This window comes from Microcaecilia unicolor, chromosome 3 (assembly GCF_901765095.1).
Source record: "Microcaecilia unicolor chromosome 3, aMicUni1.1, whole genome shotgun sequence".
In the NCBI taxonomy this organism is placed as follows: Eukaryota; Metazoa; Chordata; class Amphibia; order Gymnophiona; family Siphonopidae; genus Microcaecilia; species Microcaecilia unicolor.
The window spans coordinates 92,226,123-92,250,532 of NC_044033.1; the positions used below are offsets into that span (position 1 = coordinate 92,226,123).

At 46.8% G+C, this 24,410-nt stretch overlaps 1 protein-coding gene across 1 annotated transcript in view; it reads left to right on the plus strand.

Annotated features, from left to right (window-relative positions):
• Positions 1–24,410, plus strand: part of USP34 (ubiquitin specific peptidase 34) — a 1,418,841-nt gene that overhangs the window by 767,916 nt on the left and 626,515 nt on the right. The window contains 2 exon segments of the mRNA XM_030196176.1: positions 2,518–2,600; positions 15,606–15,646. Of these exon segments, the coding sequence (XP_030052036.1) occupies positions 2,518–2,600; positions 15,606–15,646 (124 nt within the window).

A 24,410-nucleotide genomic window follows, 5' to 3' on the forward strand; every position in this document is an offset into this window, starting at 1 on the left:
ACCGTTTGAACCGGGCGCTTTCAACAAAGTGCTCCATTGAAGGGCCAAGCCAACTTCTCCAAAGTTATTGGTGCATTCAACAATTGGTAATCCATATCATTTAAGGTTGAGACATCTAAGCTATTTAAATGAGGCACTCTCTAAACCAGCCTCCTTTGGCACTTTATAAAGTTGTTGATAATAAGACAAACACATCATTAATAGCTTTGTCAGTTCTGACCTAGTGGCCTTTGGCATTGTGGATCTGTAATACTTTGCGAGGGCCATTCCAGTGATGTATTGCTTTTGCCAGTAGTTTACCACTTTTGTTACCATGGAGATATAATTGATATTCGTAATAGGCCAATGATTTTTTGGTTCTCTGGTGTATAGGCTCATTAAGCGCAGTCCACGTAGCAAGGAGTTTAACCTTATTAGTTGCTGTTTTGTGAACTCCAAATAAAAGGTGATCTGAGAATACATGCTTTTCTAAATGCAGAGTCTCCCTGCCCCTCACCTTTCTTTTGAAATTGACATAGGCTATAATGTCGCTCCTGAGCACTGCTTTTGCTACCTCCCATTAAGGAATAGGAGTAGGCTCATGTCTTGCAATTTGATATTTATAGTCATTCCATTTTCCTAACAGAAACTTGCACAATGCAGAAACATTATACAACTCCTATGGAAATTTCCTTTGCGAAAATTGCAGAGAAACCCCATCTACGTCCAGTGTAGCCCATACCATAGTATGATTCGAAATGTTGTACGGCCCAATCTGTGTAGAATATATTTGGAGAAAATAACATCCTCAGTAATATTAAATAATCGATACGCAGTTGCATATCGTGGGCTCGTGACAAATGAGTATAGTCCTGCTCACCTGGATGATGTGTTCTCCATATATCTTCTAAATCTAAAGTAGTGCAAAGCAGTGTTACTGCTCTATGGACACTAAAACTGTAGCAGAATTGCATTTATATGTTGAAAAAACTTTGTCATACACATTGGGTGCATGTAGTTACAGAGCAATATTGTATCTCATTCTATAGTCACCTTTGCCAAAACAAATTTTGTTTGATTTAAGCCAATCCTGAACTGTGTCCCGAAGGCTTATTTCCTGTGGCGATTCCCTCAGACTATCCTAAACTGGAATGTAAATCAGCTGAAATGGCTGATTTATTCTGCTTGTTAGTAGAGAAATCAAAGTTGCTAATCTATAACAGAATTCTTCATAGGTAACAGATTAAGGTAGACACACAAACCCACACTGTGTCGCTTAGGAGTTGATATCCTAAGCTCTCATACCATGGAGAGAAAGGCTGGCCCTGTCACTTGGTGGATTAGATGTCCTCCTAAGGTGGCAGAAATTGGGGAGTAATGATATGATTTCAGAGAGTGCAAAGAAGAGCATTCTCCTGCTTCCCTTCCCCTGCCAGTGTGGCGGCTGCTGCTGCCTCGTCTCCCAATTTGGCCTAAAACTTAAGAAGATGAGTGCTGCACAGGCCCTGTAAATACAGGCCTGCACTCGAGTGCTGTTGCTACATCATGACTCCCTCCAAGGCAGATTTTCTTTTGGAGGGGAGTGAGAGACAGCAGTGCTTGAGCATGGGTCAGTACTTACAGGAACCTCACAATGCTCAGTCTTGTTGAAGCTTTGGTGTGAGAAGGAGTAGGGCAGCATCAGCAGTGGCCCTGAAGCAGGGAAGGAAAGTAGGGGGAGATTGAGGACTTGTCTGTTTGATTTTACTGATCATGTTTCATCATCATATGCGACACGTAGCGATTGTGACTATTGTTACCTGGCGTGAATAAAGGTGGAATACAAATGTAACTAAATAAATAAATAAATTGTAGTTGCAGGATGAGTGTAGGGAAGGAGCTATGAGATATAAGATGTTGGTTTCTTTGGGGGGGGGGGGGGGAGTATAGAGGGAAAGGGTAGATGCTGACCACCTAGAAGGGTAGAGGTAAGGAGAGGGGAGATGCTGGTCATCTTGGGGGGGCCATAGAGACAGGAAGGAAGGATGCTGGCCATCGGGGTGGGGTATATAGAGGGGAAGTAAAGATGCTGGTCATCTTGGAAGAAGTAGAGTGGGGAATGGGAGATGTTGGCAATCTGGGGGGGGGGGGGGAGCATAGAGAAGCTAAGGTAAGATGCTGGCCATCCTTGGGGTTGGAACAGGGAAGAGGAAGAGAGATGCTAGACGGCAGGCATTGAAGGGAAGGGGGAGATGCTGAACTGTGAAGGTTAATGATCATGGCTGAAGGCTCACCTAGAGTGTTAGATATCCTTGAATCTGCCCTGGTGAAGAGGCACGCAGAGGTGGTTCGGTAGGATGTTATGCTCAATAATTTGCACATGCATTTCATTACATTTGGATGTCATCATCCTACTTGTGTGGTTGATTCATTCTGCTGTCTTTAGAGAACCTTTGATAGATGAGCAGTTTTGCTTTATTTAACCTTCTAAAAGCTATACAAATACTTCAAACAGTTTTCCAATTAATTGTTTTATATTGATCTATTTTTTCTTTTAAGGTATTTCTTGTTCTTGTCCAGGGAACCAGTTTGATTCAGCGGTTAATGTCTGTTGCATACACGTATGACAACTTGGCTCCTAGGTATAATACATTTACTATCTGTATTTTTAAGATTTGCAAAATATTTACATTTTTATAATTTATTATTTCAAAGAAGCAGCAGTGAGGTTAGCTACAGAGATTGTAATAAATGATTGTCGCCACTTCTGACTCGGGCTGGATTTACTAGATATGTGCCTGTAGCATCTGATCCATATTAGGAAAAAACACAATTTAAAATGGATTCCCTTCTTGGCAGTAAACTACCAGTGGCATAGCCAGTGGTGGGCCTGAGTGGGCACAGACCCACCCACTTTGGACTTATGTGGCTGGCAGGTATCCCCAAGCTATAAGTTCTTTCTTATTGAACTCCCTACAAGACTTTCAGCTTTCTAAAATTTGTTTCAAAAGCCAATATGTCAGCCTAGCCTTCAATTTAAGCAAAGGGACTTCTATGATTTAATGAAAAGGAGTTCCACAAAGCCAGAGCTAGCTGTGCAAATGTAGAATAATGTGTTCTCTAATTAATTTCTAGATTATGGAGGAACAACTAGAAATTATGCCATGTTGAACGAAACTGCCTTGTTGAATATCTAGCATAATTAAATCTATAAGATGAACAGGCATATTGGTATATAAGGTCAATGGGTTAAAATTACATCCTTTATTTTATTCTGTAATATACAGAGCTGTTGAAACAGCATCATTAGGGAGTACAATCATTGTAAATGTGTGCCTGATAGATCATTTTCTGTAATATACTTGAATAAATTGAGACCTTGTTGCAGTGACTGTAGATTATTGCAATACATTACATTAGGCTTGTCTGTTTTTAATCCTTGCAGGTTGCAAGCAGACCGGGGTTTCAGGATAATCCTAATAAATAAACATACCCTTTCTATTGGGCTACTAAACTCTTCAGTGACAACAATATTCCAAAATATTTATTAAATATATTTTTGATGACTTCGAAAATATTTTCAAATCTTTATTCAATCATAATAAATTTCCACAAAAAACCGTCGTCAAATATATATATTTGACACGAAAGAGTGTCTAAAATTCATAGACAATCACTACCCACATCACAGACCATTTTTAAAACCTAAACTTATCTCTATCCATGCTTTTATGGAATTACTCTGTCACAAAATGCTATTAAATCCATTGATATGACATCCACTGTCATGGAAGAGAACAAATTTGAAAATTGCTCCAGTTGTCTTATAATTAAAATAGCCAATCCAAAAGGGCTTCCTAATGAGAACAAAACAGTCCTTATCTCACACAGAGTTCTGCTCTCTAATCAGTGGTGTAATGTTGATGAAATCTTGGAACATAAAAATCTTCCATCTATAGAAACTTCTTTTAAATAGCTAATTTTACTGGTAATTTCTTGCAAAGTGTCAGTTATACTTCCACAGCCTCTTGCAATGTATCAGTTATATTCCCATGGTCTCAACATTGGCCATGTTTTGCTAGAAGCTTTGTCAGGAGACCAAACTGCAACAATAATGCGACCTATCAAAGTAAATAAACAAAATACTCAAACAACCTTTTTAAAATCTCCTAAGAGCCATACCTGAATGAGACTCATACTGCTCCTACCATGGCATCCACTACTAGAAGATGCTATCTCATGCGCAGTCCCTCAGTTCTTAAAAAGATCCCTAGCTTCCTGGGTGAGACAAATAGAATTGACCTATAGCAAGCTCCAGTGAACCTCCTTATGCATTCCATTGGGGGGTAACTATGTCCCACGTATATATGAGCGTTTGCTCTTGAAAAAAACAATCTCTGCTGAACATGACCACCCCTTTTGGACTCTATTTGAACAAGCACCACAAATCTCTGTGTACATATTGTATCCAGTGTAGTACCAACAGTGTTCCTGTACACTGGTCTGATATTAAATGCTGTGCTATACAGTATTTAACCTTCCTAGTTGTTTCCCCTATATATCAATATGCACAGAGACATTGGATTCCATATCTGCCTGATCCATATCACAATCCTCTACAAATTTTAAAAACATGATATCTATTGAATTTAGGTGCCCAAACTTGTAACTAGAGCATATTTACAGTACACAGTAGTTGCAGCGGGTATGACCTCCTGAAATATTTCCTGCTACAGAAACATCCCGATATCTACTAAATCTAGATTAGAGCCTCAAGTATACGCAAATCTTGGGAACTGCTCAAACCCTGCATGTAAAGATAATAATGATCAATGTTTCTTAATAGAATCTTGTATACCCTGGACCTGTGAATAATATAGTAAAAAAACCCATGTTGATCTTGATCATTTTGTTTAGTTGATATATGGAGTACCAACCACCTCTGAGTGTTACTAGCTTGTTTAAAGCTTGCTTAACTATTTGTTTGAATACACTTATTTCTGAATTGCCATGCATCTTGCTTGCCTGCTCCCTATACTGATATTCCTGGAAACATAGGGTCCTTTTACAAAGGCGCACTAGCATTTTTAGCATGCACTAAACATTAGAGACGCTCATATAGCTCTATGGGTGTCTCTAGCATTTAGCGTGCACTAAAACTGCTAGTGCACCTTTGAAAAAGACTCCCATAGTCTCTTCAAGCACATAAACTGCCCTAGTGCAATGCAGTTTTTCAGTCTCTTTGGATGATGACTATTATAGTGCAAAACAGCATTCCTGTCAGCAGATTTCCTAAGTGCTTGAGTATAAATAATGACCTGCTTCATACCGAATTGATATGTCCAAAAGTTCTACCTGATGAATACCTATATGACTAGTGAATTTTGTCACGATGATTAAGATACTCCAAAAAATCCTCTAAACTTGACATATTCCCCCACTCATATATAAAAAATATTGTCTATAAAGTGCTATTTTAATTACAAGACAACTGGAGTAAGTTTTAAATTTGTCCTCTTTCAATGACGGTTGATGTCATATCAATGGATTTAATAGCATTTGGATTTTGTGAGAGACAGAGGGATTCCATCAAAGCATGCATACGAGATCAGTTTAGGTGTTAAAAATTGTCTGGTGTGGGTATTAGGTTTATGTGTATTTTAGAGATGCTTTTGTGTCAAAATATATTATTTTAAGAGCATTTTTGTAGAAATTTATTATCTCTCTATATAAAACGCACCTCCAACGTTCTAATGAAGCCGGAAGGCAGCCTGAAACCGGAAGATGTAGTTGTGTAGATCGCTTTTTCCCCATGAGTGTCTGCCCCACCCTCGCGTCACAACATGATGACGTCGAGGGCGGAGCACTGATACCGAATCGGATCGCCCAAGCCCCGGCGCACCACCCAAGCCCCTACCCCCCCTCGGTGCATAACCCAAACCCCTACCCCCCTCCCGGGTACACCAACCCCCTCTCCACCCGCAGCTGCCAATACTAACGCTGTCCGGCTGCTGCTGCTTCTCCTGTTGAGCAGCAGTGGCCGGTACAAACAGAAAAAAAGCAAAAAAAAAGATTTAAAACCTGAAATGCGCCTCTGTAGACAGCCATCTGGCTTTGGTTGTCGTCTCTGCAGCCGCTCCTCCTCTCCCCTGCACGTCACTGCCCCTGGAGGAAGACCCCAGAGGAGTGCAGTGACGTCAGAGGGGAGAGGAGGAGCGGCTGCAGAGACGACAGCCAATGCCAGATGGCTGTCTACAGAGGCGCGTTTCAGGTTTAAAATCTTTTTTTTTTTGCTTTTTTTCTTTTTGTACCGGCCGCTGCTGCTGAACAGGAGAAGCAGCAGCGGCCAGACAGCGTTAGTATTGGCGGCTGCGGGTGGTGTAGGGGGTTGATGTGCTCGAGGGGGGGTAGGGCTTGGGTGATGCGCCAGGGGGGAGGGGCTTGGGTGATGCGTCGGGGGGGGGGGGGCGGAGAGAGGAGGGTCGCTGGACATGGATGGCTGCAGGGGGGGCAGGGAAGAGGGAGGTGGGGAGGGGTCCTGAGGACCAGATGGGTGGCTGCAGGGGGGGGCAGGGTGAGACAGAAGGGACACTGCAGGGGGCGCAGGGGGAGAGGAGGTTGCTGGACGTGGGTGGCTGCAGGGTGGGCATGGGAGAGAGGTGGGTCGCTGGACATGGGTGGCTACGGGGGGGCAAGGGGAAAGGAGAGGAGGGTCATTGGACATGGGTGGCTGCAGGGGGGAGAGGAGGGTTGCTGGACATGGGTGGCTGCAGTGGGGGGGGGGCAGGGGGAAAGGAGGGTCGCTGGACATGGGTGGCTGCAGTGGGGGGGGGGCAGGGGGGAGAGGAGGGCCGCTGCACATGCGTGACTGCAGGGGGAGAGGAGGGTTGGTGGGGAGGGGATCCTGAGACCAGATGGGTGGCTTCGGGGGGGGGGGGGCAGGGGAGACAGGAGGGAAGCTGCAGTGGGAGAGGAGGGTTGATGGACATGGTGGCTGCAGGGGAGAGGAAGGTTGGTGGACATGGGTGGCTGCAGGGGAGAGGAGGGTCGCTGGACATGGGTGGCTGCAGGGGGGGCAGGGGGGCAGGGGAGCGAGAAGGGATGCTGCACATGTGTGGCTGCAGGGGGAGAGGAGGGTCGCTAGACATGGGTGGCTGCAGGGGGGGACGGGGAGAGGAAGTGTCGCTGCACATGGGTGGGTGCATGGGGGCAGGGGTGAGGGGCGTCCTCAGACCAGTCACTCACTCATTCACTCTGTCTCTCACATACACTCTCTCTGACACACTCTCTGTGTCACACACACACACAGTCTCTATCTCTTTGTCCCTCTATTTCACATACAGTCTCTCACACACTCTCTAACACAAACACACACACACACACACACACTCTGTCTCTCTCTCTCTGACACACACACTCCATCTCTCTCACACACTCTTTCTGAACATACGCTCCGAGGAAAACACTTGCTAGCGCCTGTTTTCATTTCTGACAGAACTGGCCTTTTTTTTTTTTTTTTACTGGTGATTGAATAAAGATTTGAAAATATTTTTGAACGTCATCCGAATATATTAATAAAAAATAATATCAGAGAGATACGCATATAATGGATGTAGGGGGGCATGCAAATCTTTCTTATGCCTGTTCATTAGGGTTATCCTAAAAAGCTGGCTGTTTGCAGCCCTCGAGGAGTGAATTTGGAAAAACCTGTATTACATAATGGACTATTTGGCTGATAACCAGTGGATGGATCCAGCCCTTGAAGATCATTTGATAGGTAAGACAAGCTTTAATAGATAACCTTTTTTGTGTGTTACATAAAATATTGCCTTTGTAACTGCAGTGATTTGTGCATTAAGCTAAAAAAGAAATAATTCTAAATATACACCCAAAGTTGCAACATCTCGCATATCAAAAGTGTTGTTCCTAATATTGTTTAAGAAAAAGAAGTTAATGGTGGCTTCCTGGAAATCCTGTGAGTTTTCTAGATTAGCTTAAGTTTATGATGCAGGAGCTGCTTGGCATCTGCTTTCAAGCACATATTAAGAGAGGTCAAGCCTGGGTTCTTCTCAGTACATGCCATGGGTTGGATATTATCAGTATGTAACTAAGGAATAGTAATGGAGGACTGAATAAAACTTGTCATTGGCACAAATTGTATTAAAAGTACTAGGAACAAAACTGATCCATGAGGAACTCCACTCCCTAAGAATGACTTGGTTTACGTCAGAACAGACCCGCCCAAGTTTGAAAAGTCAATCAATTAGTAAGGTGTGATCAACAAGATCATATGCTGCACTGAGTTCTAAAAATTCTGATGATTATTTCCTTATTATCAAGATGTAGATGAACCTATTTTTCATTGTTGAAATGAAGATTTCCTTGTCATCAAGCAGATGAAGCCATTACGTATGGTTATGGTCCATCAACCAGCAGGGGAGACTAGAGAGCACTCAAACTTTCCACAGTGCCCTCTTGGCCAGCTAGCTCCACTGCCTCTTCAGTATTCTCTATCTCCCTTAGCAGAGTGGCTGCAGCTTGTTCGAGCTCCAGAAAAATCTGCCGCGAGGTGGTTCCTGGCTTGCCAGTTGTTAACCGGGGTGTTGGAGGCTATAGCAGCTTCACTTTAAAGGGCACATAGGTTAGCCCTTTCCCTGCCTACCCATACCTCTGTGGGATGTGGACATATTGCCTTGCTTTCCACTGTCCTTACCCACCAACAGTGGATGCAGGCATATAGGTTCGTCCTTTCCCTGCCTTTCCCACTCATCTGAGCCTCCGGAGTCTTCAATACCTCTGCTTTCCTCACAGCTTTAAAAAAAAAAAAAAAGTTGCGTCGCGTTTTTAAACGCAGAGACGCTGGAACAGAGTTTTTTGACCTGATTTTCAGCAGGATCGTAGTTGTACACTAGATCCTTTGAGGTAAGAGTGTTTTCCAACTCCTCCGGGTGGGCCCGCGATCGGGGCGATTTTGGCGTGAAACCGCCATTTTGGATTTTACCGCCGTTTTTTTTCGGCGATGGCTGCGGACAATGTAAAGCGCTGTTCCATTTGTGGCAAGCGCAAATCAGCAGCAGGGCTCTTTAAATCGTGCTGTACTGGTGTAGGAGCCGGCCCGAGCATGGCGAGCGATGTTTCTTCCCGCTCTGAGCTGGCAGCAGGCGCCATTTTGCTTACACCGCATGGCGCGGCCTCCGTGGACACGGAGAGACCTGAGCCGGGTGGGGCACCTCGAGATGAGGTTATTTCAGGAGTGGCTAGCACCGGACAGGATTTGGGTGCCCAGGGTGAGATTTTCTCCCCGGATTTTGTGCTTTTGCTGCATAAAGCATACATGATGAAAAGAGCCCTTCCTCAAGGGTCGCCTGAGTCTCCTCTGATTGCCCCCCCGATGGATTCTGGCCTTGGACTGCCCAGTGAGGCTTTTTTCCCGGATGCTTGGCCTAAAGATAAGCGTAGAAGGGTTAATTCCCCTTCAGATTGTGGTGCACCTTTTTCCCCCCCGTGGTCGGGGTGTGAGGATTCGGAGAACTCTGACAGACGTTCTTGGTCTGAGGAACCAGAGTCAGGTGCGGATTTACCACAGGATCTGGGTGATCCCTCCGCGGTGAGGATTTTCCACTGTGATGAGCTGCCAGCGCTTATTTCAGATACCCTGCAGGCCCTCTCGATTGAAGATCCTGACAGTGGCATGGCCTCCTCGAGTAATCCCAGGATGGCTAGTACCAAGAAAGCTGCTCGGGCCTTCCCTTTGCATGACTCCATCCTAGAGCTTGTTTCGGCTCAGTGGGCTGTCCCCGAGGGCCCTTTGAGAGTTTCCAGGGCTATGGGGCAGTTATACCCTCTGCGTGAGGGACATATGGCTCGTTTTCAAATGCCTACAGTGGATGCCCTAGTCACTGCGGTGACAAAGAGAACTACCCTCCCTGTTGAAGGAGGTGTTGCCCTGAAGGATGTTCAAGACCGTAGGCTGGAAACAGCATTGAAACTGTCCTTTGAAATTGCAGGTCTCACTGTTCGGGCGTCTGCATGCAGCTGTTATGCTGTGAGAGCCTGCCTAGCTTGGCTGCAACAGGCAGTGGCTCAGCCCGGAGATGGAGCGGAGCCCTTCTTGGATGTGGCTCCGCGGATGGAGGCGGCCTTGTCCTTTCTGGCTGATGCCCTTTATGACCTTGTCAGAGCTTCGGCTAAACAAATGGCAGTAGCAGTGGCGGCTCGCCGTCGTCTGTGGCTACGACACTGGGCAGCGGACATGGCCTCTAAGCAAAGGTTGGTGAAGTTGCCTTTTCAAGGACTTCTCCTATTTGGTGAGGAGTTGGAGAAAATTGTGAAAGGCCTGGGTGATCCAAAACCCCAGCGCTTGCCCGAAGATAGGCAGAGGCCTTCCTCTAAGGGCCAGGCGGTCCACTCCTCGTACAGACCTCGCTTCCGTGAAGCTAGAAGGTAACCGCCCGGGGCGTTCTGCTGGGTTCACTTCACGTGCCCGTGGTCAGCAGAGGAACTCCTTTCGCTCGGACAAGCGTTCCGCAGCCGGTGGCTCAAGACCAGGAGTTCAGGGGCGACTCTCTCAATGATGGTGCGCCGGCCCTCTCCTCGATGCCTGTCATCGGAGGACGGCTTTCCCTCTTTGTCGAGGAGTGGGCCAAGATTTCCTCAGATCAGTGGGTTCTGGACCTGATCAGAGACGGATACAGAATAGAATTCAACGCCCCAGTAAGAGACGTGTTTGTGGAGTCCCGATGCGGTTCTGCCGTCAAACGGGCGGCGGTGGAGGAGACTTTACAAGGTCTGATTCAGTTAGGGGCTGTGACCCCGGTGCCTCCCGCCGAGCAAGGCTGCGGCCGATACTCCATCTACTTTGTGGTGCCGTGAAAAGGTGGGTCCTTTCGCCCTATTCTGGACTTAAAAGAAGTGAACAAGTCCCTGAGAGTGCGGCATTTCCACATGGAATCCCTGCGCTCCGTCATTGCGGCGGTTCAGCCAGGAGAGTTTCTCACGTCTCTAGACCTGAAAGAAGCTTACTTGCACATACCGATTTGGCCCCCGCACCAGAAGTTTCTGAGGTTTGCGGTGTTGGGAAAACATTTCCAGTTCAGGGCCTTGCCTTTTGGCCTCGCCACAGCTCCCCGAACCTTTTCGAAGGTAATGGTGGTAGTAGCTGCTTTTCTCAGGCGAGAAGGTATCAGGGTTCACCCGTACCTAGACGACTGGCTCATCAGAGCAGACTCTGCAACAGAGAGCTTACAAGCTACAGCCAGAGTGGTCTCAGTACTGCAATCTCTAGGCTGGGTCGTCAATATGGCCAAAAGTCACCTGTCCCCTTCACAATCTCTAGAGTTTTTGGGGGCCAGGTTCGACACAGTCTTGGGCTATGTGTTCCTACCCGAGCTAAGGCGGTGCAAGCTTCAGAATCAGGTCCGTCTGCTCCTGAGGATGCCCCGCCCGCGAGCTTGGGACATTGTCCAGCTGCTGGGATCGATGACAGCCACGATGGAAGTGGTACCCCTGGGCTGAGAGCGCACCTGAGACCTCTACAGTATTCCCTACTCCGAAGATGGTCTCCTATTTCTCAGGATTACCAATGCAGACTTACTTGGCTCCCTGCGGGCCCGTCTCAGCATGGAGTGGTGGCTCTCGGACAGCATGCTGCGGCGAGGAATGCCGCTGACGCTCCCCGTTTGGTGCCTAGTGGTAACAGATGCCAGCCTGAAGGGCTGGGGCGCACACTGCAAGGGAAGCATGCCCAGGGTCTATGGACACCCGAGGAGTTGGAGTGGTCCATCAACCCGCCTAGAGTTGAAAGCGGTGTTTCAGGCGCTTCTGGCCTTTCAAGTGACCCTGGAAGGATTGGCTGTCAGAGTGATGTCGGACAACACGACAATGGTGGCCTATATAAATCGACAAGGCGGAACAAGGTGCAGAGCACTAGCCGCGCAGGCCGAACTGATTTGCCACTGGGCCGAGCTGCATCTTCAGTGTCTGTCGGCAGCTCATATTGCAGGTCAGAGCAATGTGCAGGCCGATTATCTGAGCAGGCATCAGATCGATCCAGCAGAATGGAATCTGGCAGCCGAAGTATTCCTGCAGATCTGTGCCAAATGGGGCAAGCCCGTGATGGATCTAATGGCGACGAGTGCCAATACCAAAGTCCCGTGCTTCTTCAGCAGACGGAGAGATCCTTGCACGGTGGGGTTGGATGCCTTGGCTCAACCCTGGCCTCCGGGTCTACTTTATGTGTTTCCCCCATGGCCCTTGATAGGGCGCCTGCTCTTGCGGATTCGGCTGCACCCAGGAGAAGTGGTCCTCATCGCCCCGGATTGGCCAAGGAGACCTTGGTATGCAGACCTCCGACAGATGCTCCTGGAGGCTCCTCTGCTGTTACCTCTGGTACCGAACCTGTTGACTCAGGGACTGGTAGCCATGGAGGACGCCAGCCGCTTTGGTCTTACGGCATGGCTATTGAGAGGGCGCAATTGAGGGATAAAGGTTATTCCAATAAAGTTATTTCCACTCTCCTGCAAGCCCGCAAGCGGTCCACTTCCGTGGCTTATGCCAGGATTTGGTGCCTGTTTGAGTCTTGGTGTGCTTCCAGAGCCATTGCTCCAATGCGGGCTCCTGTCTCGCCGATTCTGGACTTTTTGCAGGAAGGTGTACAAAAAGGCTTGGCCTATAATTCCCTGCGGGTGCAGGTGGCAGCGTTGGCCTCCCTTCGTGTAAGGTGGAAGGCGTGTCTTTGGCTGCTCACCCAGATGTGGCACGGTTTCTTAGAGGGGTGCTTCGGCTCCGACCTCCAGTGCGAGCACCCTGTCCAGCTTGGAACCTGGGGCTAGTTTTGAAAACCCTGCAGGCATCTCCTTTTGAGCCGCTTCGGCGAGCATCGGAGAAAGATTTGACACTGAAGGCCGTTTTTCTGGTGGCCATTACCTCGGCGAGACGGGTGTCAGAGCTCCAGGCGCTGTCCTGTAGAGACCCTTTTCTGCAATTTTCAGAGTCCGGAGTCACGGTTCGGACCGTGCCTTCCTTTATGCCTAAGGTGGTTTTCAGCCTTTCACCTAAACCAGCCTATTTTCTTGCCCTCTTTTTCAGAGGAAGAGTTTCCAGAATCTTTTGGGCAGCTGCACCTTTTGGATGTGCGCAGGACTTTGCTGCAGTATCTGCGAGTTACTAACTCTTTCAGGACTTCTGATCATCTGTTTGTTTTGCTATCCGGTTCTCGCAGAGGGTCTCCAGCGTCTAAAGCCACTATTGCCCGCTGGCTCAAAGAAACTATCTTTTCAGCTTATCTGCTGGCCGGCAGGGTTCCGCCTGTAGCCTTTAAGGCACATTCTACTAGAGCGATTTCTTCCTCTTGGGCTGAAACTGGAGCACTCTCTCTTCAAGAGATATGCAGTGCAGCAGCATGGGCTTCTAAGCTCTCCTTTGCCCGACATTACAGGCTGGATGTGGCTGCCAGGAGGGATGCGCGTTTTGGTGCACAAGTGCTAGCGCGTGGTGTGGCTTGTTTCCCACCCTATCTAGGGATTGCTTTGTTACATCCCATACGTAATGGCTTCATCTGCTTGATGACAAGGAAGGGAAAATTAGGTTCTACCTTGGTAATTTTCTTTCCTTTAGTCATAGCAGATGAAGCCATGAGCCCTCCCTGTATGATTGTCTGTATGCTGTGAATCTGTTTTTCAGGTTCTGTTCTAATTTCCTGAAGTTCCTTCCTTGGAGAAAGTTGGAAAACAATCTTCAGGATTCATGTTCAGTTTAAATTTAGGAGGATGTGTTCATTCCCTCCAGCATGTTTTTTTTTGGAGGATGTGTTGATTCTCTCCAGGAGGCGCGTGTGTTCCCCTCCAGTTCTATAAATAGTAGGATGAGTTCATTCCCTCCAGTGTGTTGGGAGGATGTGTGATTCCCTCCAGGAGGCGCGTGTGTTCCCCTCCACTTATACAATAAGGAGGATGAGTTTATCCCTCCAGGAGGATGTGCATTCCCTCCTTTATGAGTTCATGCCCTTGTGATGGGCCATCGTTCGCTGTGAGGAAAGCTCTTGTGATTCCCATTGCGGTTTGCCATACTGCTTTGGAAGCTTCGAATACTGAAGAGGCAGTGGAGCTAGCTGGCCAAGAGGGCACTGTGAAAGTTTGAGTGCTCTCTATCTCCCCTGCTGGTTGATGGACATAACCATACTTAATGGCTTCATCTGCTATGACTAAAGGAAAGAAAATTACCAAGGTAAGAACCTAATTTTCCCGTACTGACGTGACTTAAACAAACCCTGATAGATGTAGGTGGTAAATCGATCTTTTTTTTTCCCCCCATGGGTAAAGTGGTAGGGTAGTTGTGTTAGCCCACTCTTAAAGACAATCAAAAGAAACAAAGAAAAGAAAATATGATACCATTTTTATTAGATTAACAATACATTTTTTGATTAGCTTTTGAAGGTAACACCAGGTCAGAAATTCAGAAATGAGCAAATGACATATATCAGTACATGTATGTGAAACATAAACGCATTCTAATGACATTCTCATGGGGAAGGTAGGAGGGGGGGGGGGGGGGGGGGTTGGTGAGAAACAGGGAGAGATGGATGGGCTATCAGAGAGTGACAAAACAGTACAATTTTATGGTTTATAGTGTGATAGGAAACCCAGATCTTAAGTCCTGTCTGGTAGGTACCAAAATATTTCATCATTTTTTTATTATTTATTTTCCAAACATCATACAAAGCATAACAAATACAGTGAGCACAGGAGGGGATTCCCGTCAGTGTGGATGTGGAGGGAGTGAATGGAGAAGGGATATTTCATCATTTTTAACTAAAAGTTTAGTTTTTAAGTTCTTGGGGCAGGGATTCATTTACCTGTTCATACCTTCCAACCAAAATAATATTTTTGGATGGAAGGAAATTTTTATGGCGAATGCATCTAATTAGAAGTCTTTATCTTCAATATACATTGTAAGTTTATTGCATTGTTTTGGTTACATTAGTGCTATGATCAGTAATTGTTGATTAAAGTTAACCAGCTATCTGTATTCAGTTGTTAGACCTATTTATTCTTTCTGATTTAACTGGATAAGTTCACCAGTATCCATTTAATTTTTAACCGTGCTCTTGCTGCAACTCAAAGCCCCTCATCTTTTAACAGGATAATTTTTTTAATAAGGTATTTATCCCGTTGACACTCAAAGCTAGCCTTATAGTAGTTAAGAAGAAAAAAAAAGATGAGCTTGGTTCTTTTTTGAAAGTTGAAACAAAACTAAAAATTTCTAAGGTTATAATTTTATTATCTGAGAAAAAAGGCATTTGACAACATGTATAAAAAATTGAAAGCAGCATACAATGGAGAGGGTCAAAGTATTATTATTAATTATGCAGTCCTGTTGAATCGACTCCTGAGGCAGTCATTGTTTTACGTCAAAACATGGCCCATGTAGGATCATTAATAAAGCACACGTACCTTTTCTTGAGAGCCTGCTGTGCTTTTTTTCTGGATTAAGAAATTAAAAGAGCATGAAAAAAATAATCATTCTTTTTAATGATTTTATTAGGAACATGTTGATCAAATTCTAATTAGTATGTTTTCTAAGGCTAATTGTTTCTGCAGTGCTTTAATATTAATGTATTTTTATTGTGGATTGTTTTCATTTATACTTAGGGTCTTGAAAGCTCAAGCTGACCACAGGTCAAGGCATGAAGGTGAGCAGTAAATGTGTTGATTCCCTGATTAATTGTAGATGTCTTGTGTGTATTTAATTATTCTACAGTTTAAAAATCAAATATTTTTGCACTCTCCTAGCTTTTGAGCATACAGCTTACATAGAAACAATAGTTAAGGACTATAAACACTATTTGATCTGCCTAGATTGCTTTCTTTTCTAGTGCGCCAGACCACATTCAATCTGACTTTCCCTTTTTCAAACCCATTCCATGATGGGTTTGAATTGTTGTGGTTCTCTGAGAGCAAGCAGTTCCACGCAGATTACTAATGCCATCTAACAGAGCCTTTGTGAAGGAGCCTCTTTAGCTTAGAAGAATATCTAAAAGCTTTTAAGAGGCACTATCAAACATGCAAGCAGTTTCCTGCTCATCACTGTCATATGTGGCCTCCTTAGTCTTTGTTTTTCCACAGAGCTGAACAGATATCGCTTGTCATTTGAATTAAAGTAACTTTCACTTTAATTTAACTTTTTTTTTTTTTTTTTAATTTGTAGAGACTGTTTATTGTATAAACACAGGTTACAATACAGTAATTAAGACGTACAATGCAAAAACATAACCTGCTACATTCTGTAAAACTCAATACAGATAACAAGAACATATCCAGGCTCCATATTTTAATAACAAGAATTTTAACCCCGCAAAGTTCCCCCCCACCCATTCCCCAACAACCACCCTCCCTTCCTTCACCCTCCCTATAGCAAATAAACCTACAACTACCTCTCCTTCAAGCAGAGCAAGATTTCAAAAAGGGTTCCCACACCAATTCCCATCTAGGCAAAGTCTTCCTCTTCATAGCTGTGAGACATTTCATCTCACAGATATACCACAATTTAGAAATCCAATGAACCAATGGAGGGGACCGCACATGCTTTCCAGTGCTGCGCCAGATTTAAACAAGCAGCATGCATGGCATGTCGCATTAACAATGACTGTTGAAGAGTAAGCCCCAATGGTTTCCTACCCAGCCAAAACCCAGCCAGATGCCACTGTACTACTACCCAACCATAACTGCAGATGAGACTGAACCGCCCTCCAGTAAGCTCGGGCTTTAGGACACAACCACCAAATGTGACCCATTGTCCCCGGTACCAAACACCCTCGCCAACAATTAGGAGACTCATTGGGAAACAAATGATGTAATCTCACCGGGGTAGGATACCAACGATAAAATACCTTAATTGCGTTTTCCTTTAAAGCAACAGCTAAATAGGATTTCAAGAGTGCTCTTTCCATAATCAACCAGTCATCAGCTGATATTGCAAAACCCAATTCCTTTTCCCAATTTAACCTATGCAGAGAATAGGGTTTAATACTCCAACCAAATACCCATACAGACATGTAATCAGCCCCCAAGTGCTCTTGGAGTCTTCACATAAATCTTCTAAATAGGAATCCTCCCTCACATATTAATAATGCCATGTATTAAACGTGATATAAAACTGAGCAACAAGCGTGCATTGAAATGCCTATACACAAATGCAAGGAGCCTGAGACATAAAATGGGAGAGCTGGAATACATTGCACACAATGAAAAATTGGATATATAGGCATCTCTGAGACCAGGTGGAAGGAAGATAACCAGTGGGACACAGTGATATCGGGCTACAAATTATATTGTAGTGATAGGGTAGATAGGATTGGAGGAGGGGTAGCACTGTATATTAATGAGAACCTGGACTCTGATAGGCTGCAAATATTGCAGGATACAAAACCACTATTGGAATCTTTGTAGATCGAAATACCACATGAAAGGGGAAAAAAAATGATGATAGGAGTGTACTACCGTCCGCCTGGCCAGGACGAACAGACAGACGCAGCAATGTCGAAGGAAATTAGGGAGCAACAATGTAATAATAGTAGTAAAACTACAGACTGCCCAGAATACAGCTGCTGGGCTAATTTATGGTACATCGAGATTTGAAAGTTCAAGATCACTGCGTGAGACTGCACTGGCTTCCAGTCAAGGACCGAATCACTTTTAAAATTTGCACTCTGGTGCATAAAATCATCTATGGTGAAGCCCCACTTTATAAGGACACCCTTATCAACTTGCCACCTAGGAACTCTCCCAGATCAGCTTGTTCGTACTTAAATCTCCATTACCCAGTATATAGTGGCCTCAAGTAAAAGACCACCTACGCATCCACCTTCTCCTGTATTAGCGCTCATGATCACCCGACCTTCAAAAAATGCCTCAAGACCTTTTTATTTGGAAAAGCTTACGCTCAAATCCCGCCTAGCATCTCTTACTTCTGATCTGTCACTGTCAAGGTGTCATAAAACCTAACTATCTTCCGAAGACTACTGAAAACTGATCTGTTCAAGAAAGCATACCATAAACATCCATCTTAAATACTAAATAATAAGACTTTACATGATCTAGACAAAACCGAAATCTTATCACTTGACTGATTAACCTCTTTGCTATTAATGAAAAACCACTAATACTTTAATCCTTATGTCGAATATGATCTCCACAATAGATGACCTAATGTATGTTACAATTCTAATTTAATATTCAGGAACCTTCATGCAATACCATAACGTATTCTTCTTTCTCCGAGGACAAGCAGGCTGCTTGTTCTCACGACTGGGTTGACGTCCACGGCAGCCCCCACCAACCGGAAGAAAACTTTGCGTGCGGTCCCGCACGCAGGGCACGCCCACCGCGCATGCGCGGCCATCTTCCCGCCCGTGCGCGACCGTTCCTGCTCAGTTTTTTTCTGTTCCGCTCTGGAGAGAGACGTGTTATCGTCTCTCTCTCTGTCAGTCCCGGAAACTGGATCACGGCCTAGCCGCGGCTTTTTCTCCTTCCCGTATGCGTTCGCGTATCTCTTTTTGTTTAAAAAAAAAAAAAAAAAAAAAGTGTCCTTGTCGTTCTTAGCCGCAAGGGCGCTTCGTTGCGGCCTTGTGGCCCGCGCGGGTCGTTTTTTTTTTTTCGGGTGTGCTTTTTCACCGCCACCATCGACGACTTTGACTTCGCCGACACGATTTTTCCGTCGATATCCTCGAAGGTCCCAAGCGGATTCAAGAAGTGTGGTCAGTGCGGCCGGCAGATCTCGCAAACCGATACTCACGCTTGGTGCCTCCAGTGCCTCGGCCCGGAGCATAATACCAGGACGTGCACCTTGTGTCTCGGCTTAAGGATGCGGACACAGGTGGTGAGGCAAGTTCTTCAGGACCGTCTTTTCGGAACTTGCACCGGCCGACGAAATCGGCGCCGACTCTGGCACCGACCCCAGGAGTACAGGTACCGTTGGCCCACCGGCCTGCCGATGACGGCGGGGGTGAGCGGCCGCGCGGGCAGTCGGCCCCGGCCACTCCCTCTACCCAGAGCCATCGGGACCGAACCCTGTCGGATCCGATTCCTCGAGGTCGGGGGGGGGGGGGGGTTCTACCTCCTCTTCATCTCTGCCGCCGAGAGCCGATGACGGGCACCGAAAGAAAGCCAAGAAGCACCGTCATCGGTCGCCCATGGCGCACGGAACTGCCAGCTCCGGCACTTCGAGGGAGGACTCGACGCCGAGGAAGCGGCAGTGCCGGGAGGAGCGTTCCCCCTCAGTTTGAAGAGGTGTCGCTGCGCCAGTCCGCGGGTGCTTCGGTACCGTCTCCTGGACCCGAGCAGCTTCCGGCACCGACACCCACACCGGCCCCCCCTGCCTTTCCCGACAGCGAGCCTGGACGAGTGCCTCTGAGCCATCCTTCCAGGGATTCTGGAAGAGTGATGCGCCAGGCTCTGCCGGCACCGGGGATGCTTGTGCCCCCGGCGCCGTTGATGGAGACGCCGGTTGTGCTCTAGCCTGATGCCGAGGCCTTCGACGCCGACGCCGGCTTGCGGCGCCGCTGTCGACCGCCACGCAGGTGGAGTCCCCCATCTACGTCAATGGAGGGAGCTTCATCCCCGCCGGCGCGGGAGTCCACCGCTCGACGCCATCATCGAGGACGTGGTTTCCTCACAGTCGAGACGGGCCCGTGTGAGGTCTGAGCTGCAAGAGCTCATGTCCGACACCGAGGAAGAGGCCTCGTGGGGGGAGGAGGAGGACCCCAGATATTTCTCCTCAGAGGAATCTGTGGGCCTTCCCTCCGACCCCACTCCTTCACCGGAGAGGAAGCTCTCGCCCCCTGAGAGCCTCTCCTTTGCCTCCTTCGTCAAGGATATGTCTATTTGCCTTCCCTTTCCCGTGGTCCCTGTGGATGAGCCGAGGGCTGAGATGCTCGAAGTCCTCGACTATCCATCACCACCTAGAGAGTCTTCCACGGTGCCGTTGCACAATGTCCTCAAAGAGACAGTGCTTCGGAACTGGCTGAAGCCACTATCTAATCCCACCATCCCCAAGAAAGCGGAGTCCCAATACAGGATCCACTCTGAGCCTGAGTTGATGCGGCCTCAATTGCCTCATGACTTGGCGGTCGTGGACTCTGCTCTCAAGAGAGCACGGAGTTTGAGGGATACCGCCTCGGCGCCCCCTGGGCGGGAGTCTCGCACTCTGCACTCGTTTGGGAGGAAGGCCTACCAATCGTCCATGCTCGTGACCCGCATCCAATCATACCAGCTCTATACGAGCATTCACATGCGGAACAATGTGAGGCAACTGGCGGACCTGGTCGACAAGCTTCCCCCGGAGCAGTCCAGGCCTTTTCAGGAGGTGGTCAGGCAGCTGAAGGCGTGCAGAAAGTTCCTGTCCAGGGGTATCGATGACACCTGTGATGTGGCATCCCGAGCTGCGGCCCAAGGTATAGTGATACGCAGACTCTTCTGGCTGCGTGCCTCTGACCTGGACAACCGCACCCAGCAGCGACTGGCGGATGTCCCTTGCCAGGGGGATAACATTTCGGCGAGAAGGTCGAGCAGTTAGTGGACCAACTACACCAGCGGGAAACCGCTCTCGACAAGGTCTCCCACCGGGCGCCTTCAGCATCCACCTCTGCAGGTGGACGTTTTTCCTGGGCCCGGCAGGCTGCACCCTACGCCTACAGCAAGCGTAGGTACACCCAGCCAGCCCGAAGGCCTCCTCAGGCACAGGGACTGTCCCAGTGCGCTCGTTCCCGTCAACAGCGTGCGCCTAAGCAGCCCCCTGCGCCTCCACAGCAAAAGCAGGAGACGGGCTTTGACTGGATCCATGGGAACATAGCCGCCATCAAAGTGTCTGTACCGGACGACCTGCCGGTCGGAGGGAGGTTGAAAGCTTTTCACCAAGGTGGCCTCTTATAACCCTCCGACCAGTGGGTTCTCCAAATAGTGCGGTGCGGAATACACCCTGAATTTGGTCTCCACTCCACCAAATTGCCCACCGGGAGCCCAATCCTTCAGCTCCCATCACAGGCAGGTACTGCAGAGGAACTCTCCGCCCTTCTCAGTGCCAATGTGGTCCAGCCCGTATCACCCGGGCAGGAAGGGCAGGGATTCTATTCCAGGTACTTCCTTGTGGAAAAGAAAACAGGGGGGATGAGCCCCATCCTAGACCTGAGAGGCCTGAACTAATATCTGGTCAGAGAAGTTCAGGATGCTTTCCTTGGGCACCCTTCTACCAATGATTCAGAAAGACGATTGGCTATGTTCCCTGGATTTAAAGGACGCTTACACTCATCTGCTCCACCGGAAGTTCTCCGATTCATTTTAAATTTACACTGCAGCTTGATCGCATGCCCCCTTGTCCTAGTATTTTTGGAAAGTAACAGACGCTCCACATTGACCCACTCCATTCCACTCATTATCTTATAGACCTCTGTCATATCTCCCCTCAGCCGCCTTTTCTCCAAGCTGAAGAGCCCAAGCCTCTTCAGCCTTTCCTCATAGAGAAGTCGTCCCATCCCCTGTATCATCTTCGTTGCCCTTCTCTGCGCTTTTTCTAATTCCACTATATGTTTTTTGAGGTGCGGACACCAGAATTGAACACAATACTCGAGGTGCGTTCGCACCATGGAGTGATACAATGGCAGCATAATGTCCTCATTTTTGTTTTTCATCCCTTTCCTAATAATACCCAACATTCTATTTGCTTTCCTAGCTGAATTAATTATTAATGCCAGGTTAGGCGCCAAATCAGTAGCAAAGGCTTAAAAAAAAAATTCATTAGTAAATCCATCCAAACCAGTTGCCTTCCCAGTTGGAAGTTCCTTAATAACCTGCAAAACTTCTCCCACCGTCACAGCAGCCTCCAACACGTCCCTCTGCTGCGTAGACAACTCAGGCAAAGTTTGAGAAATTAAATAAGAGTCAGGAGCATACAAATTCTGATAAAACTGAGAAAAGTGCTCCCATATCCGGGAGGACTTTGTTAAAAAGGCCCCACCCACATCCTGCACTTTCAAAACATTCCTATTTGCTTTCATCTGGCACAACTTCGCCACTTGAAGACGTCCAGGTTTATTAGTACACTCATAATGTACCTGCTTCAAATGAGCATTAACAAATTGCAAACTTTCATCATATAAAGCTGCCAGCTCCAGTTTCACCGCTGGAGTTTCCGGAGGTCAGACACCAGTCCAAAGGCCCTATGCCTAGCCTCTAGTACACCCAAACATTCCAAACAGCTAGCCAAGCGTGCCCGCTGTAACTTGGTTTGCTGGCTCGCCTTCTGAATAAAGTAGCCTTTGGAAACTGCCTTAAAGGCATCCCAAACTATCTCCAAAGAAGGGCCGGACTCCATATTAATGGCAAATAATCTTTCAACACGGTTACAAATTCTTAGTAATCTCCTGGTCTTGTAACAAGGTATTATTGAACTACCATTTCCTATCTCTGACCTCCTCACGCAATGATGGTATAATAGCCCACATCGGAGTATGATCAGAGATAGTAATGTGTCCTATGAAAGACCTACATCCCACATCTGACAGAGTCTTATCCAAGAAACATAATCCAACCTAGAGTGTGTAGCATGAGAATGGGAATAAAAAGTATAATCTTTAACACTAGGATGCCCAATCTCCACACATCGTATAGACCCAGGGATTCCAGAAAACACCCCAGGGCCTTAGCTTTTCTATAGTCAGTGGAGAAGGAGGAGCTGAGCGATCCAAATTTGGTTGAATAGTAGCATTAAAATCACCGGCCACAATCAACTTGCCTTGAGCAAAAATCCTCAGGACTGGAGAAGATGCTAAAAAAAATTATCTTGACGCTCATTTGGCGCATATATACATGCCAGTGTAAATTCCTCCTGCTCCAACAAAACATGCACAAAAAGATAATGGCCCTCCAGATCTCTCTTCACATGAAGGGGGAAGGGAAATGGGACTTCATATACCGCCTTTCTGTGGTATTTTGCAACTACATTCAAAGCAGTTTACATATATACAGGTACTTATTTTGTACCTGAGGCAATGGAGGATTAAGTGACTTGCCCGGAGTCACAAGGAGCTGCAGTGGGAATCGAACCCAGTTCCCCAGGATCAAAGTCTGCTGCACTAACCACTAGGCTACTCCTCTACTCCAAGAAGCTGTACCTGCATATCCCTCTGAAACATAATGGCGACCCCTTGCTTCTTAGCTCCTTTCACATCCGATGCATAATAAATAGTTGGATATTGAGAATAAGACAATACATTCTCTTGCTGTTTAAAGAAATGTGTCTCCTGGAGGAAGACCACATGTGGCTGCACCAAGCGCAACTCACAATGTAAAGAATGCCTTTTAAAAGGGGAGTTCAAACCCTTAACATTATAAGTAAATACTTTAAAGTTTGCCATCAAATTGTCAAAACAAAAAAATACCACTTCCTAAAAATTAGTGAAGGAAGGAGTTGAAACACCCACCACATCCCCCCCCCCCCAACAACCTATCCCACCCAAGCCATTCCCCCTACCTCTCTCTACCCATCCCCAAGGTCCCAAAACAGGTAGGTGACCTCCAGGATGGGAAAATGAGGGCTTGACCCCCCAGGCCCAACACAACCAAACTCCTCTCACATCCAACCCCCACTCATACTTCCCCAAAGCACTGATACAAATAATATCCCTTCACCTCCATTGAAATAAAAAAATGAAATACTAGCAATACACACATGGCTTATGCAAAATAAGGGCTCATTGCGTAAAGAGTGAATGTCCGCAAACCACAGCTCCTCCATCCACTAGATAACGTTTGTTCCAGACTGTTTCTTCATGGCGGGTTTTCCCCCCACCACGATCGCACGTTGGTTCTTCTGAGAAGATTCAACCCTTTGCCAACGCTGCAATTTCTCACGAGTCTCAGGCGCCATCTTGGTCGGGGGAAGCGCTGATGGAGCCAAACCCTCCGCGTGCAGAATTTTCCATGCCTCTCCCAGCTGGCGGACACGTTGAAATTTTCCCACCACTGTAAAAGTCAGTGCAAACGGAAATGTCCATCTGTAGCTAATTCTTGCAGCCGACAACAAATCCAAAGCAGGGTTCATTTGCCTCCTCTGTTGCAAGGTATATGCTGAAATATCCTGATAGACAAAAACTTTTGCCTCATTAAATATCAGCTGAGCGTGTTTGCGAGCCATAGACAAAATCAATTCCTTGTCTGTGTAGCGTAGAAAATGCACCATGATATCCCTTAGTGCCGATTCTCTCGGAAGTGCCATCGCTCTATGCACACGCTCGAACTTCAGAGCTGCTGCCTCAGTATTCAGAAGTTGGGTGCAAAGCACTTTAACTGTAGTCAGCACTTCTTCGGTTGCACCACCCTCAGGGACTCCTCAAAAACATAATTTTTTCGACGACCTCTATTCTCCAAGTCGTCTAATTTATACAGTATATCCTCATGATGTTC